The sequence below is a fragment of the Excalfactoria chinensis genome, chromosome 10 (genome assembly GCF_039878825.1).
Source record: "Excalfactoria chinensis isolate bCotChi1 chromosome 10, bCotChi1.hap2, whole genome shotgun sequence".
NCBI classification, from domain to species: Eukaryota; Metazoa; Chordata; class Aves; order Galliformes; family Phasianidae; genus Excalfactoria; species Excalfactoria chinensis.
The window spans coordinates 18,383,052-18,398,752 of record NC_092834.1 but is presented as its reverse complement, the minus strand read 5'-3'; the positions used below and the strand labels follow the sequence as shown (position 1 = coordinate 18,398,752).

General features: G+C 48.2%; 1 protein-coding gene across 4 annotated transcripts in view; it reads right to left on the bottom strand.

Annotated features, from left to right (window-relative positions):
* Positions 1 to 15,701, bottom strand: part of TRIP4 (thyroid hormone receptor interactor 4) — a 28,565-nt gene that overhangs the window by 4,173 nt on the left and 8,691 nt on the right. For 3 of the 4 annotated variants that reach the window (XM_072345428.1, XM_072345429.1, XM_072345427.1), the window contains exons 10-12: positions 14,423 to 14,547; positions 13,585 to 13,676; positions 164 to 266 (exon numbers count right to left, since the gene is read on the bottom strand). In XM_072345428.1, coding sequence (XP_072201529.1) covers positions 164 to 266; positions 13,585 to 13,676; positions 14,423 to 14,547 — 320 coding nt within the window. The remainder of the gene's footprint in view (positions 1 to 163; positions 267 to 13,584; positions 13,677 to 14,422; positions 14,548 to 15,701) is intronic. The other variant, XM_072345430.1, reaches the window with a different exon arrangement.

The following is a 15,701-nucleotide window of genomic DNA, read 5'->3' as shown; positions in this document are numbered from 1 at the left end:
AGACAAAAATATTGCAGATGTATTTAAATCATTAAACAAACACCTACAGATCAAAGAGCACAGGGCAAAGGTTGTGAACTCATATGGCAAAGGCAAGTAGGGGTGGTGAGAAGAGCAGGCAAGAAAGGCCAAGGAGGGCATCTGTGGAAACTTTACTACTTACAGATTTTGGGCTTTCCTTTGATGGGAAACTTCACAACCATCTCCTGGGGATTAGTGCAGATAAAGACAAATGGAGACCCAGATTCCTGGATCAAATCCGGATACTGTGAAACACAGACACATGCACAAAACAGTCAGACAAACTGCAGTGGGTGTGAAAAGATCTCAACAGTGAGGAGCGGCACAAAAGGAAACGCTTCCAAGCAAACCATTACTGAGGAGGCGTAAAACAGAGTTTCACTGGTACAGAAGCAGCTCTGCCTCGATGCCCTTATGCAGCTTGGCACAAGTGAGGTAGATGGCTGCTCCTCTGGGCCAGGCACCCCAGGGCAGAAACTTCAGTCTACTGAGAGATTTCATTGCAATGAAAGCACTGAGAAATTCTACAGGGAGAAGATAAACAGAGTGCTTCTCTTGTTAACCGTGGTGTAAAGAAAAGAAATAATGCTCAGTGTGGGAAGCACGTAGAAATGCTGTTTGGACGCAGCTCAACCCCACTGCTGTGCACAACTAAAAACAAATGTAAATACCAACTCTCCCTTCAGGTCCTCGAGGCGCTGCAGGCCTAGTGCTGGCAGGTGTGTGCCGAGCGGAGGAACAGGGCAGCACAGGAGCTCCAGCCCAGGATAAGTCTGTTCAAACACACAGCGGAAGCGGTTTCCCTTCCACGGGAAAAATGCCTTATTTTTTCTCCCCTTGCTTTCCTCAGGCAGATCCATCGAGGCTGCTGTATGCATGGGACAGGATGCCAGAGCAGATGGAGCAGTGTATCCTGGCAAATCCCCCATTTGTTCCTAACAAATGACTTCTAGGCAGAATGTTTGAAAAGCTCTCCCTCTCTTGCCGATCTGCCAAGATGGGTTTGGATGTGTCCTCAACAGCTGGGCACGGAGAGCGGAGCAGGGAGCAACCCACTTTTCCTACATCGCAGCAGGGTTTGGCAGCGCTGCCAGCAGTTAAGGGAGATTTACAGAAGCCTGACACCAGGAGTGGATCAACTGGAAAGCGTTTCCAGCCCCCTCGTTTTACAACAGCATGGGCCACGTTTGCTGAGCAAGAGATGTATGTGCACTTAGCTGCTCTGTGCAACACCTGTGCTGGGAGAGAAAGAGCCATGCTCAGCTGTGAGGCCTGCAGATGCCCTGCTGCACTGATCTGGCACTGGACAAGCTTCTTCCTTTTATTTTTTTTTCCTAAGCCACATTACTGGATTTGCTTCCACCACTTTGTGCCGATGCCAAGGATCTTCATTTCCCATCTGCAGGGAGGGAGGATCGTGGAAGGTTACAAAGCACCAATATGAATACCCTGAGCCAATGCCTGGTGAGTGCGAAATGCTGGCGAGAGCAATAAAGCCAGGCTATCGTACGGGTGACTACTCGGCTTTCCACAGCCAAGGACTGGACTTTCCCAGCAGCTCGCACTAGCGGCGCCTCTGACCACCATAGCATAAATCTGCAGGGCCAAAGCCACCGTCCTAACCGTCTGATGACAGAAGTGATGTGTCCCTCCTTTATGACACTTGGTTTGGCCTCCATTCATGCAGGTTGCATGTCCGAGACCGCAAAGGTCTTCCCAAACCTCTCCTAGGTGGATCTGAATGCTACAGTGCTCCTCTGACATATCTCACAGGCCCCCACAGTGGGAAATATCCCCTAACAGGCATCCAGGCATCAACAGCAGCCAAGCTTGTTTCTCCACTGACAGATCTCACCCAAAGCCAGGATCAAATCTTCAGCTTGAAAAGCTTAGCCCAATCCCAAGGCCGAGATGGAGGCCACAGCTGTGGCTTGGGTTTACATTTCCACACCACAGCCTTTCATCTCCTCTCCCAGGGTACATTTCTGTACACGTGCCAAATCTGTGCAGTGTCAGTGCCCTGCATTTTAAAAGCCTCAGTCCTTCCTCTGGCATCTCAGACCAGGAAGCAGAGAAGGAACCCCCCACCAGGATTCTACTTTGAGTTTCCTACTGCACCTACCCCCAGATTCTCCCACATCATCCTGGTGAGCAACAAAGGCATCCTGGCTGCTACAGTCAAATAATCTTTTGCCATTAGACACAGCACCAGGACCAACTGCACAGCCTCTGCCTGGTGCACTCATAAGCAGTGTTTATCAACTACCTCAGCAGACTTCATTCCCAGAGATCACGGGAGCAGTTAGCATTTCCTAGCCGCTATTTAGTTCCCTTACCATCCCTCGTAACCTCTTGTTCCTCTCGTAACATCGCATGCCATCACCACGCTGGGGATGAGCAACGTAACAGAACTGCAGATACCCACCTACCACACCAGCAGACAACGACACACTGCTTTGTCCAGACACCAACAGGACTGAGAAAAACATTGTGGGAAAACAACGCAGCTCTTCCGCAGCTCAGCTCAGCACTAGGAACCCAGTTCCTACCTGCCACACTCCAAAGACGCCTCTCCTATCAGCAACGACCTGCTTGACTTCTGTTCTGATCACAGACACGGGCATCAAGATGTGAAATGCTTACATTTGTCTCCGTTCAATTTTCCACAGTTGCCCAAGTGCCTAATGAGTAAAAACCTCATTTCTCAAAGTGCCATTGGCACTTTGGAAGGCTTTTAATGACATTTATGATCCTCAGCTGCTCTGAGAAAGTTCTCCTTCTGTTCAGTTTTATGCAATTCTTCCCACCCAATTTCCTCCTCAAACAATAACCTCTCCCTAAAACACTTCCCTAAGGCATCAGCATTTCCATCCTACTGTTTTTATCGACTGTCGGCAGCTTTTCTAGACCAGCAGCTGAGGGGTCAGTGCTTCTGCTTTGGACTGCAAGAGGTCAGCCGAGGCACTCTACAATCAATAAGTTGACGAGGCTGAGAAAAAATTTGCTCCCAACTACTATACCCCACAGACTGCAACCACTGCCCTTCAGCAAATGTAAGAGTGTAGGAAAAGGCCAAAGACCAGGTCTACTGTGCCAGAGAGAGGAGGGAGACCACTAAAGAGGGCCTGCAACAGTTGTTTTTTTTTTTCCTTTAGATAAATCTCCAGGGCAAAGAGAGAGGGCAAACCACGCTCCTTCAATTCAAGAGACCAAGAATTCAACCCAACTGGGAGCCTGATGGGGGAATGCTCCCACCCCCCCAGTTCCAACTGCAGTCACCATTTTAATCTTAGGGGTGTAAATAAGATGGGTGTTAGTACCCCAGAGCTTTGGGTTTTCCTTGGGAATCGATTCAGCGTTTAAGAAAAGGTGGCTCGAATGAGCTCCAAGTGAGTCTGGAAGCCAGCTTGTCCCTCAAGTAGGGAAAAACCCACCCCCCAAGTCCACAGATGAGCCAGAAAGCTCTGAAGAAAAGGGGCTTCACAATATAACTGCAGTGCAAAATACCAATTTGGTCTCCTTCCAGCCCTTCTGCCACTTTGTACCAGGCTTGCAAGATGGCTGCTCGGAAGGCAGTGGGCACCACAGGCTGCAGTTTGCCAACTGCTGCTTCAAAACCCCACGCCTGCTCTGCGCATGGCTGCATCGGCACAACTGCTGCACTCCCCTTCTCGCTCACCCCAGTCACAAGCAGATGTAAGCTCCCATCGTCCCTGCAAGCGCGCTGGCCAGGCTTCAATTTGCTGCTAACAGGTTTGTAAGAGCCTAGCTGTGAAGAGATTAGCAGGGAGAAGGGGGGGGGGGGGGGGGGGAGAGGAAGAAAAAAAAAGAGAGAAAAAAAAAAAAAAAAAGGAGGTCTCCAGGCAGCTTAATGCACAGTGAGCTGGAGGTTAAATGGAGCATCTGAGCACAAGCTGGAAGACGGAGCTGTGCTGGGCTCCTGTGAAAGCCAGCCACCAATTCACCAGCACCCGCCCTCTCTCTGAAGCTGGTGCTTTGAACACACATTAAGTGGCTATCAGATGTCCCCAGCAGCCACCCCAATCAGGCTGCAGGCAGGGATAATTGCTAATGAATGTTCCCTACACTTTGCTTTCACCGTCCCTCATCTCCCATCACCAGCTTGTCACAGCCAGAAATAGCAGCAGGCCTGCCGAGCCTCTCTGCTCCACAGCCCACAGCCAAGAGCAAAGCAGTTGCTCAGAGTCAGCACGGAAACAATCCCATCCTCTCCAACATTATGAACACCCTCTGCAGCGTTTTTCCCCCGCCAATCTGCCAAGGGAACTATTTTTTCCTTAATTGAGGTAAAGCCTGGGGCTGGATGTGGGGGCCACGCAGGCTTGCTCAGGCACTGCCGGCTGATTTTCCTCGCAAGGTGATATCCCTGCTTTCCCCTCATTCCTGTTCTTTCCAGGGCTCCCACGGCAAACAATGAGCAAAGCGGGACAGCCACTGTTTCCTTGGGAACCCACCAGTGCTGCCCTTGGGCCAGCCATTCACCCCTCTGCGACAAGATGCATCTGCTCCAACCAAAGGGGACGGAAACTACCAAAGGGAAACGTGCAAACCCGTCGCTAAGGAGCCGAGCTCTGCTCCGGAGGACCCAGTGGAGGAACAAAGACACCATGTGCGACAGAGCAGAGGTTCTGTGCGGCACAAAGCGCAGAGCAAAACCATTCCCCAGAAGCTTCATGGTGACCTTTCAAGCTCCTCTTGCAGTCTTATTAAAGCCTCCAGACACACAAGCTGAAGGAAACAAACAAGAGATCGAAGGCTAAAAATACGGAGTGGAAATTGCCCCGGCGTTTGTTTTCCTTTTTTCTCCCTGCCTGCCTGCAACCCGGAGCCCTGCAGTGCAGCCCACTCTCCCCCACTCATCCCCGCAGGCAGCCCAGCTTCAGCAGAGAATTGCACGCTGGAACCTGTAGTCCTGCCGGGGCGGCCGCTGTCCGCTCCATCTTAGGGCTGCGGGGACCACGGGGCGGGGAATCCAGACGGAGCTCTGCACCGAGGTCATGCCGGGGGGGTGGAGGCGTTGTGTGGGGTCAGCGGTGGAAAGGTTGGATCATTTTCCTAGCATGCCTCCTCGGAGCCCAGCGCTGGTCCAGGACACCAGCTCACAGCCCGGCCTTCGCCTCCCCGCTGCTCTCGAAGAGCTTCAAAATAAAAGAGGCAGCGCTGGAAAGCAAAGCTGTCTGGAAAGAATAAAAGCAAGCAGAGCCCATGTGTTGGCAAGAGTGCTCAGTTATTCCTCACCGTAAAACACATTCAGGGGAAAAAAAAAAAAAGAAAAGAAAAAAAAATCTTGGCAGAGATGGTGTCCCTCTGAAAGAGCAGGGCTGCTGTAAGCAGGCCCGTAAATCAGCCATCCCCAGCAGGCAGAAACATGCACTGGGCTCCAAGAGCTGGGAGCAGCAGCCTGGCTGCAGGTGTGCGAGGGAAGCGGGAGGCGAAGGAGGTGAAGCGCTCCCCAGGACAGTGCGGGGAGGCTTGTGAGCACTGCTGGCCTCCGCACAACTTACTGCCCTCGGTTCTCCTCGCCATTTGTGGGAAAGGCAGATCCGCTCTTCTTTCATGCCTCATAAGCTTCATAGCTGTCAGACTAACATAACAGGTAATTAACTACTAAACAGCCATTTTCTCCTCCTCTCCTGAGGGAAATTGCTCACCATTCAGCTAGAAAATGTTTCTTTAGCGGTTTGCAAAAAGAGAAAAGAAAATCAGTAGTTTCTGGCAAGCAACGGGGCTGCGGCAGCCAAATGAGGACGTTTATGACACCAGTCCCACGTGCACGTGGGATACAGGAGAAACGGAGCACTCAAAAACAAGAGCAAAGACACAGAGCTGGCCGTGCCACTGCCAGTCCACCGAATGCAGTCTGCACACCACTGGCAATAACCCCGGCTCCTGCTACTGCAAAAGAGAGGCTCAGGTACAACTGCGGTCAAAAAGAACCAGCTAATGGTCCCGTGATGGTCCAGCAAGTAGGAGTTAGTTCACAGCATGAAGAAAAATCCCTTCTTTCTCGCTGCATGGAGGACCAGGCTTCAGTCAGACAGCCTCCACGCCCAAGCAGCGTCCTTCCTTCCTCATCGCTTTTCCAAGGACGGGCATGCTGAAGCATCTTTTCCCCATCTGTCGTTCTGACAGCAGCAGTCTCCACTGCCTCGTTACATGGACGTTTGCTTTTGAGGATTATCAAGCCAATCTTCCCAGCCCAGCCTTCACTCTGAAGTGCTCCAGGGCACGTTTGCACAGCAAAGACGGCACTGACTGGCAACAGGAACCATTGCCCGAGCCAGGCAATGCAGGTTTGGGCTGCTCTGTACGATCTCTTCCTGGCTGCTGGCCTCACAAAGTGCTCTCAGAACACCAAGTGCTTCACACTGAGCCTTGATCTCCCTCCCAACACGGTCTTGCATCGTGCTTCCAACTCTGAGCAAGTGTTCAGCCCTCTTCTTTTAAGGACCCATTCCCTGCGCCTCAGCACAAGCCAAACAGGATTCTGGCCCTTGACAAACATTTTCCTAAACAGAATTCCCAAAGCAGATCCAAACTCTAGAAATACCAAATTTTCTAGCCTGAGGCAGAAACATCCAGTGCTGCAGCAAACAGGCAAGCAAGGAGCTCTACTTGCAGCTCTTGGTCAAAGACCACCAGGTCAGCACAGAGGAAGGCTGGCTTAGAAAAGGAAGGCTGGCTTAGAAAAGAGATCCACAGCCACAATGCAAACCAACACGAGAGGCAAAAGGAAAAAAAGCAGTTTGGTAAAAAATAAAACCAAAAGCCAGCAGCCAAACTTTTGTTTGAAAGCCTGTCAGGTCTAGACTGCAACGTGTGAGGAAGGAACAGCTCAAAACCACAGCTGCTAATGGTTATGGATTTGGCAATCAAAATGTCTTTGTTAAAAAAAAAAAAAAGTTAACTGCCTTACTATTGAGGTTACAAACCGCAGCCTTGATGCATTGTTGCAGTCAACATCCTCCCTGCTGTTTTTGAGAGCTTACATCTGCTGCTGGCAGATAATGTGCTGGCATTGGCTCCCTCCATGAGAACACACAAGGAATTTTGTTAGCCAGCCTGCCTTCCTTTTCCCTTCTTCCCACAGCCATGCCTGCTGGTTGTTGCCTGTTCTGCTCCTCACATGCTTGGCCAGTAGGCAACCAGACATGCAGGCAGCAGGCTGGTATCACCACGGGATCCTCCCCCAGACGGTCTGAATCCTCCAGTGAGCATTCCATGCTTCCAGTTGTGATCGTACGCGAGCTGTACTTTGATTCAAGGGACAGGGGAGGAAGCAATTAAAACGTAGCAAGCAACAACAGGACTTTGAAACGTAGATGTAATACTTAAGTTCATTCTAGTGTGCTCGATTTTGAATCATTGAGCCACAGCAGTGGAGGCAGGGCACATCACATCCAGAATCAGCCTGTGACACAGAACCCACAGCCACCAACACCCTTCTGCGGCTCGGATCCCGCCCATGGTAAACCTATAAGCAGCATTAGAAGGACCCAAGATGTTTACAGAATGCCTGACAAGCACCAGGGGAAACGGGTGAACTTGGAAAAATATTCAGTAATGTAATAGGCTCAGCTGAAAGAACCATTTCATACTCCAGTGCCAAGGGAGCATGGAGGCAGGGCTAACCTCAGCTGCAATGCAGCCCCAGCCCTCGAGCTGTCAGGCAAAAGCATGGCAGTGGGGAGGAGAGAGGCAATGGGGAGATGAGGAGAAAACAGGGCACCTGCTTCTGCTCAGAGCACCTGCACCCCGCTAGATGCAGCCAGGCATTTTCAATCAGCTCCATGAAGTCCTTACTTCTTGCTTTGAACCTCCGATTTAAAGACTGGTGCAGCTGAGCTCAGCATGTGAAGAAGATTAAACCCAACTATGGTGAACGCAGCTCAATGTGGATCAGACATCCGCAACCCTGCCCTGCTTTCTTCCAGCAGCTGCTGCTCCCCAAGGAGGCCTGCTGCCGCCGCCAGGCTGCTGGTGCCATTGATCTGGTCACTGAAGCATCGGGCTATTTCTCACAGCCGAACCAGGATTTGCAGCTGAGTGACTGATCTGTTTGGGGCTGTGAAATCGATGCCGTGCCAGTGAAAGCTGAAGCAAGCCAAGTCTTTGGGCCCTCAGCTGCCGGTGCCCTCAATGTTCAGGATCACCATCTAAAGCACAATCACTGCTCAACCCAGCTGAGCCACAGCTGGGAAGGCAGGGCACAGGGAACCTGGCTTGAGGTCAGAGTTATCTAACCCTCAGTTTCAGAATTAATAAAACCCAACCACCAAGAAGAAGGCAAGTATCAGTGACCGCATCTGAAAGGCACAAATTCCCAGATCGCTGACTAGTCTGTTGAAATGGTAGCAGAGGCTAAGTCCACAGTCATCATTAATTAAGTCATATGCTTCAGCCTTGGCTTCGCTCTTTTTCCCTAGAGTCCATGAAACCAGAAGAGAGGGCAAGCTAGCCTCTATCATTCGATTTCTTTGGCATGTTAATGCATTCCTAAATTAATCATCATCAAGTGACAATCTCTCCTTCATCTTAACAGAGTGAGCAGAGGCCTCAGTAAACCTGCTGGCTTATGCAAGGCAGCTGGAGCAATAGAACAGCTTCTGATGAAATCCAAAGCACTTCACATACAGAAAAACTCCCCCATCTCTTACCGTCAATAATCCAAACCAGCTGCATGCCTACTCTGCTTCTACAACCAAGAAGCAGAGGTGTTTTGTGTCCAGAGGAAGTACAGCGAGGAACTGAATAAAGACACGCATCACCTGTAGGTCCCTGCAAACCAGACTAACACTTAATGCTAATTGGATCTTGCATCAGGCTCCACGTGAATGACAAATTCAGCTTAGGAGAACTCAGGGACCTGTAAAGTTCAAAGGCCTTTCTGCTGGTTACAGTCGGTAACAGCCACCTAAACATCTTTCCTTTTGCACTAACCTGATCTAGTCCTCAAAACCTGAAACCTTGTTAAGTTCATTCATTTGTAGAGGCGTGATAACCAAACCTTGGCAACCAGAAGCATCTCTTTGGTGAGAGTAGGCAAAGGAGTCTCGCGGCTACGTGCATGGGACAGCTACACCACTGCAAAAAAGAGCCTCTGTCTCACCTGCAGTTTGTGCTAGGAAACCTTTATGCAGGTCCTCAAGGAGAGTCATACTTAAATCTCTATATATTCATAATGTTCTTCAAAGTACACTTCAACATACGTGCTTATGTTCCTCCCTCCCATTAACTTATTTCTTGGGAAAATACCGCTAGCACGTTATTGTTCCTTTATCTGCAGATTATCTGAGAAGGCACTCCCCGGATTCTAAACACAGAAATTTTCTACCTCCCTCCTTCATTCCTACAGTAGAAATTAAATCATGTCCTGTATGCTTAGTGCCCAATTCTCTTTTTGTTTTTTGCTGTTATTTCCACTGGGGACCAAGAGGAGGACAAGAGATTAACTGTAAATTTCCTGAGGGGGAAAAAAGAAACCTATTTAAATGATAGCTGCAATCTCGTGGCACAGAAATAGCTTAGACACGTTCCCTTGTGCGGATTTAGGACACTAAGCGATCACCTAGAAATGAAAAATAAACACTTTACTCCTGTCAAACATAATTACCTGATATTTCAATCCAAGATTATAGCTACCGCTAGGTATCAGTATCAGTGTGTACTGGCATTTAAAATAAGTCCAAACACACCTATCAACTACTAAAATAGCAGCAGCGGAAATGTTCTTTTTCCAGTTAAAGAAACAGTCTCTCTGATCAAAGTCATTAGCAAAATGAACGTGGACTTCAGAACGCATTAAAACAGCATAAATGTAAATAGTTCTCTGCTTGCTTTAGGCTCCTGCCAAGCCCTGCCCGCGCCATCCCATGTTTCCTCAGTTACCAGAGCTGAAGTCACCAACACCTAATGCAGGAAAAGAAAGGCAGCTCCTTGCTCTGCTTGAGGTGTTGGTGATGTCAGCCTGCAGCAAGGAAAAGCAGTCATCAAGGCTCAGACCTTGACAGGGGAAAAGTTTACAGGTCACCTCTAGCACCAGAATCATAACAAAGGAATCATTCTGATCTGAACCAGCGCTTTTTGGGTGGCTGCCATCAGCAGGAGGAAATGAGTCCAGAAGGCACTCCAAGAAGGTGCAGGATGCCTGAAGTACCGCTAGAAACACCGGCATTTAAGAGCCACACAGAAAGCAGCTTTTGCTTCACTCCCCTGTGAGCAAAGCAAGCTTCACCAAGTGCCTTGGGTGGATTTTCCTACCCAATAGTAATTCAGCTCCTAGAGCAGCTTCTATCAAAAGATCTGAGTGATGAAATTAGGTATACATCACCTCTGAGAGGCAAGCACTGCCTTATTTCCCACATGGGAAAGAGTCCCAGAGGAACTTATTGAACCATAAGCAGCATAGCTGGGATTAGGTCGATGTCATCTGGCGTGATGCTGACTTCAATAACAAGGACATCTCTCCTCAGCAAACATCCTCCTCTGCTAGATACTGCGTGCAAAATCTCGTCCTGTCATCACTTCTTACACAGCCTTGCAGACCTGCAAACCACTTCAGCAAATCAAGCCACCTTCAAACACTGCAGGCTGCAGGGCTGACCCCCGTGAAGGGGTTACATGCAAGGCCAGACCTGCATGCCCAGTAATAGCATGGATAAGTAACCAGTCCCTAACAATAAGGCAAGCACTTGGGGCAGGGATTTGCTCTGACTATGATGGTGAAAGCACCACAGTTTGATATTGCTTTTTGAATGCAGGTGTAAAAATAAATATATGTTAAATGAAGAAACAAAACAGAAAAATACCAGCATGATGCCACCAGCATCTTCATTAACAACCTAACAGAGGATGCAAACATCTAGGAAATTAGATCTGTGCTGAACAGGGAGTGGATGATAGCATCAAAAGGACAGAGAAGTATCAGAAAAGTCACAGGAGGGATATATCAGCAAGAGCCTCCCTTGCCTAGTGGAAAGGATGGTCACAAGAGTCAAAACCAACTCCTGTGGCTGCTGGAAAATGCAGGGTCAGCATCAAACAGCAATAAGCACCACAGGGAACTATTTCATCTTCAGCTGGTGGGTACAACCCACAAACACAGCTTGCTCTGTGCTTGTGAAATTATTTCTTCTGGAAAACGCAGAAGCTTCCAATAGAAGTTGGGGAAGAGGAAAGATCTGAGCCTGAGCTCAGTGCTTGAAAGGAGCTCTGTAGTGGCTTTGTCTCTCAGAGGTCTCTGTGGCAGCATCGCATCGCCTTACCTGCTAACACACTGCAGCTCTTTAGAAAATTGCCAGTGTTTTTTTGTGTGCCCTAAATGGGGAGATAATAGCATTGGCCTTTCCTGCTACCCCTGAAGCTAGAAGGAGACCTTGTACACCAAGTAATCGCTGGATTACACTGCTGACAAGTGGCTTTGGGGCTGCTTGCTGATAAACCTGGGCTGAATCATCAGTGCAATCAACAGGGATTTCCTGCTCCCAGCAAGACACAACCTGGATTTCTGAGCTGGTGCTACACACATCCTTGTCTTGCTAGCATTTGCAATTAATTTAATCTCAGCTTCTTCCAGATGCACTTGCAGCTCATGCTAGTCCAAAACCGCTCACATTTTCTCATCATCCAACTTCAGAAGGATGCTCAGATCTCCGAATTCAATCTTACAAGCTAGAGAAATGAACACCGCATACACTGAGCCTGGGTAAAAAGACTGACAAAAACACCGTCAAAAGATAACAGATTAGGAATTATAAAAATGTTGTGATGTGGGAGCAGCAAAAGCCAGAGAGATATAAACCCACATCTGCTATAGCTTTGTGGCACCAAGGAGAGAAGAAAATCTCTTGCCTATAGGTGTGATAACAACATTCCTGGAATATGCTACTCTTGTCCTGGTGTCTCTGCAGCCAAGTGGTGTCAGCAAACTGAGAGGAATTTACAGAGACTATTCTTTACTGTGAAGTTTCTCTGTGGGAAGATTGAAAACTAGTTACAAACATCTTGAATTCAAGGTTTTAAGAAGCTGTAGCAGTCATTTTACCAACACCTAAAGAACATGCCCACAGTGGAAGAAGTGGAATAATGGATGATGATGCACAATATAGGAAAAAAAATATCCTGCACTGACCCCAGAATTCCTTCCTCTTCACTCTGCCAAGATTTGCTCCTACACAAAGGCCAAAAGCGCCTGCAGACTGCTGTATTCCTGTCCCAAAGCTCCCTCTGCTGCTCACACTCTAACCTTTCCCCTTCCTGAGAGAACTGACCCTGACTGAAAACAAGCAGAAGTGCTCTCTTCATCTGTGGTTTCCAGGCATCTATCTCGTAACTTCTGCTTGCTAAAAACCTCAGGGGTGTGCGAAGGCCAGAAAAACACTTTATGAGAAACTGCCATCAGCCACTGATGCCTCTCCAACTCTTTGTGGGCTAGAAGGCACTCATCAGTCTGGTGCATTCTTCTCTGTCTCAAAAGTCTGTCTTGTTCACTATCAAGTGAACTTGTTGAGTTGTGGCAGCTCCTATTAGATCAAACCCAGCTGTACATGGGGCAGTGGAATGAACAGACAGCACTGAGAACAAGCCTACTGTGCTTAGTGCTAAGTGCAGACTTGGTAGATTAATAAAACACACCCTGAGGAAAGCAGCTGCTCCAGGTCTGGGGCATGGAGTCAGACACAGCAACATTGAACAGAATCAGACTTCAGGAGGTCTCTGGTCCAACCTCATTAAAAAGGAGAAGTTTGTGGAAAAAATCCTGAGCACCAACACCTGTATTTAGTCTCCAGAGAGATTATGAGCCAACTGTCACTGAATTTTGAGTGCAAGAGTCCAACCTGTTTTTAACCCTAACAGTTCTACCCAGACATGTTTGGGATATACGCACGCTGTAGGAGACTCCAGTGACAGCCTTGTTGAATGGAAAAGCTCTAACCATTTGATCATAGAGAGTTATCAGATTAGTCAAAAATGCTTTACTCTAAGTAAAGTACTCTCTGAGATAGAAAGATGAGTGTAAGTATACTTCCTGGCTGGGAAAAACATTGAGTAATTCTGTCAGCACCTCGTGTTTAAGAGAAACAATCAGTGCTTTAGAATAAGTTGCATTCAGGTGAGATTAAGTCCCTGAATTTGCCAAATAAGGATAAAAACCAGAAACACAACACCCACAGTCTTCTGTTGCACATCTGCCCACACAAGGGAAGCAACAGCTGTCAGGAGCCTTTGCAGCTCAGTCTCTTAAGCCTGTGTTAGTTTAATTAAACAGCAATGAGTCCTTATTGAAAAGAGTTTCATGGTATGTGAGAAACCAGTTTCAACAGAGCCAGAGAGGCTGACCGTAGATTTAATCCTTATAGCCCACCATTGATGAAGCAGTTTATCTTGCTTAGCCACACAGAACTGCATGGTAGAAGCATCTTCTCTCATCACACTTGAAATTCTTCATCCACCATCTTCCCTAGAGTATCTCAGAAAAGCAAGTTACGCTACTTGAAAAAGTTTTCCAGAAAATGAGGCTTGTAAAGGTTTTACTGCACTCACCTGCTCATTAAATTGCTCTTGTGATAAACAATCAGTTATGTCCACACAGCCCAGGAGGCACCCTGAGGGATAATCGCTCGGAAATTCCACATCTGCATTGAAAGAAATATATTTTAAGCAGCCCCCATCTCCACAGGATCTCTCAGTCCCCAGGTATTCCTCCCTCCCTCAACACACCTGTACTTTCTAAGGCAAAAGAAAACATAAAGCGATTTTAACATTCCGAAGTTCTTTTTTTCCATTTTCAGAAGGGAAAGAGCACTGGCATAAACTGTGTGTGTGTTGAAAATGGCAAAGGTTGTACACTGCTCTCCCTACACATCCTCAGCCTGCATGATGTTCCTGCACATGACATTTCAGTTGGGCCATCTGCAGAAACACTGCACAAACAGGTGCGCAGGGCACCCACCAGTATTCGCCTACCCACAAGAGAACATTTATGGGGTCACCTGCACCTTTTCCATCTTGATTCCCTCCAGGTCAGAATACATAAAAAGCCTTCAGCATCCCTGTGAACAGACAGCAGCACAAGCAACTTCACACACACAGACACACACAAACACACACTTGGTATCTTGTTGCTAGAGCACAGTCCTTTGCTGTCAAAACTGATCAGGGAAGTCAGGCACAACTGGCCAGTGTTTGTGATTGGAGTATTTGAGCAGCCTAAAGATGGAGTGAAAGTCTGCCACCATACCCATTCAGTTACGAAATGCACAAAGAATTTCAAGAACAGAAAGTAAAAAAGTGAAGCAGTATTAACTGCTCAGCAGAGAGGGCTTTCTGACACTGCTCATTATGTGGCTCAGCATACACAGATCCAAGGAGAGAAGTTCACCTTTCCGAAGCAGCATTCTATAGGTGGTCTCCAGTTCAGAGATCTCCTGAGGGGAAGGTCTTTTGGCAGTAGCTGCAATCCACAACCGCCCTCTATGAGATGAGTACCAGGTCCTGCCCTCCACCCTAGGAGAACAAAGGAGAATTTAGGACTTAGATTTCAAGAGAATTCCCACGCAGACTGACTTTCAACCTGACATTTTGCTAGGTAATTCCTGTTGCTAAACTTCGCCCTGACTACATAAACCTCAAGCAACGTGTCAGAACTACAGAGAAAAACTGAGAATGGCAAGAAACAATGCTACAAGCAAAGCATGTCCACACTTCTACAGAGTAACAGCACAAAAGGAAATCAATCTCCTGTAAATAAAACTTCAAAAGTGTGCAGGTCAATCTGCTTGAATAATTCACTTATGAGCTCCTAAGTTGACAGAATCACAGAATTATCAAGGTTGGAAAAGACCTAAAAGATCATCCAGTCCAACCATCACCAGTACTTCTCAGCTAAATCATATCCCTCAACACAACATCCAAACGTTTCCTGAACACCCCCATGGTCGGTGACTCCACCACCTCCCCGGGCAGTGCATTCCAGTGCCTGACTACCCTTGCCGAGAAGTAATACTTCTGAATGTCCAGCCTGAACCTCCCCTGGCGCAGCTTGAAGCCATTCCCTCTAGTTCTATCAGTGATTACACGAGAGAAGAGGCCGACCCCAAGCTCACTACAACCTGCCTTCAGGAAGTTATAGAGAGCTATAAGCTCTCCCCTGAGCCTCCTCTTCTCCAGGCTGAACAATCCCAGCTCCCTCAGCCGCTCCTCATAAGGCCTGTGCTCCAGACCCCTCACCAGCTTCATAGCCCTCCTCTGAACACGTTCCAGGGCCTCAATGTCTCTCTTGCAGTGAGGGACCCAAAACTGAACACTGTACTCGAGATGCGGCCTCACCAGAGCTGAGTACAGGGGGACAATTACCTCCCTGTTCCTGCTAGTAACACTGTTTTTGATGCAAGCCAGGATGCCGTTGGCCTTCTTGGCCACCCGGGCACACTGTCGGCTCATGTTCAGCTGAGCATCAGTCAGTACCCCCAGGTCCATTTCCTCCACACAGTCCTCCAGCCACTCCACCCCAAGCCTATAGCGCTGCCTGGGGTTGTTGTGGCCGAAGTGTAGGACTCAGCATTTGGTCTTGTTGAACCTCATCCCATTAAATGAGTCATTTGAGCAAATGATTTAGGGAGTAAGAAATGACCATACACCGGTACAGAGCAGTCCTTAGC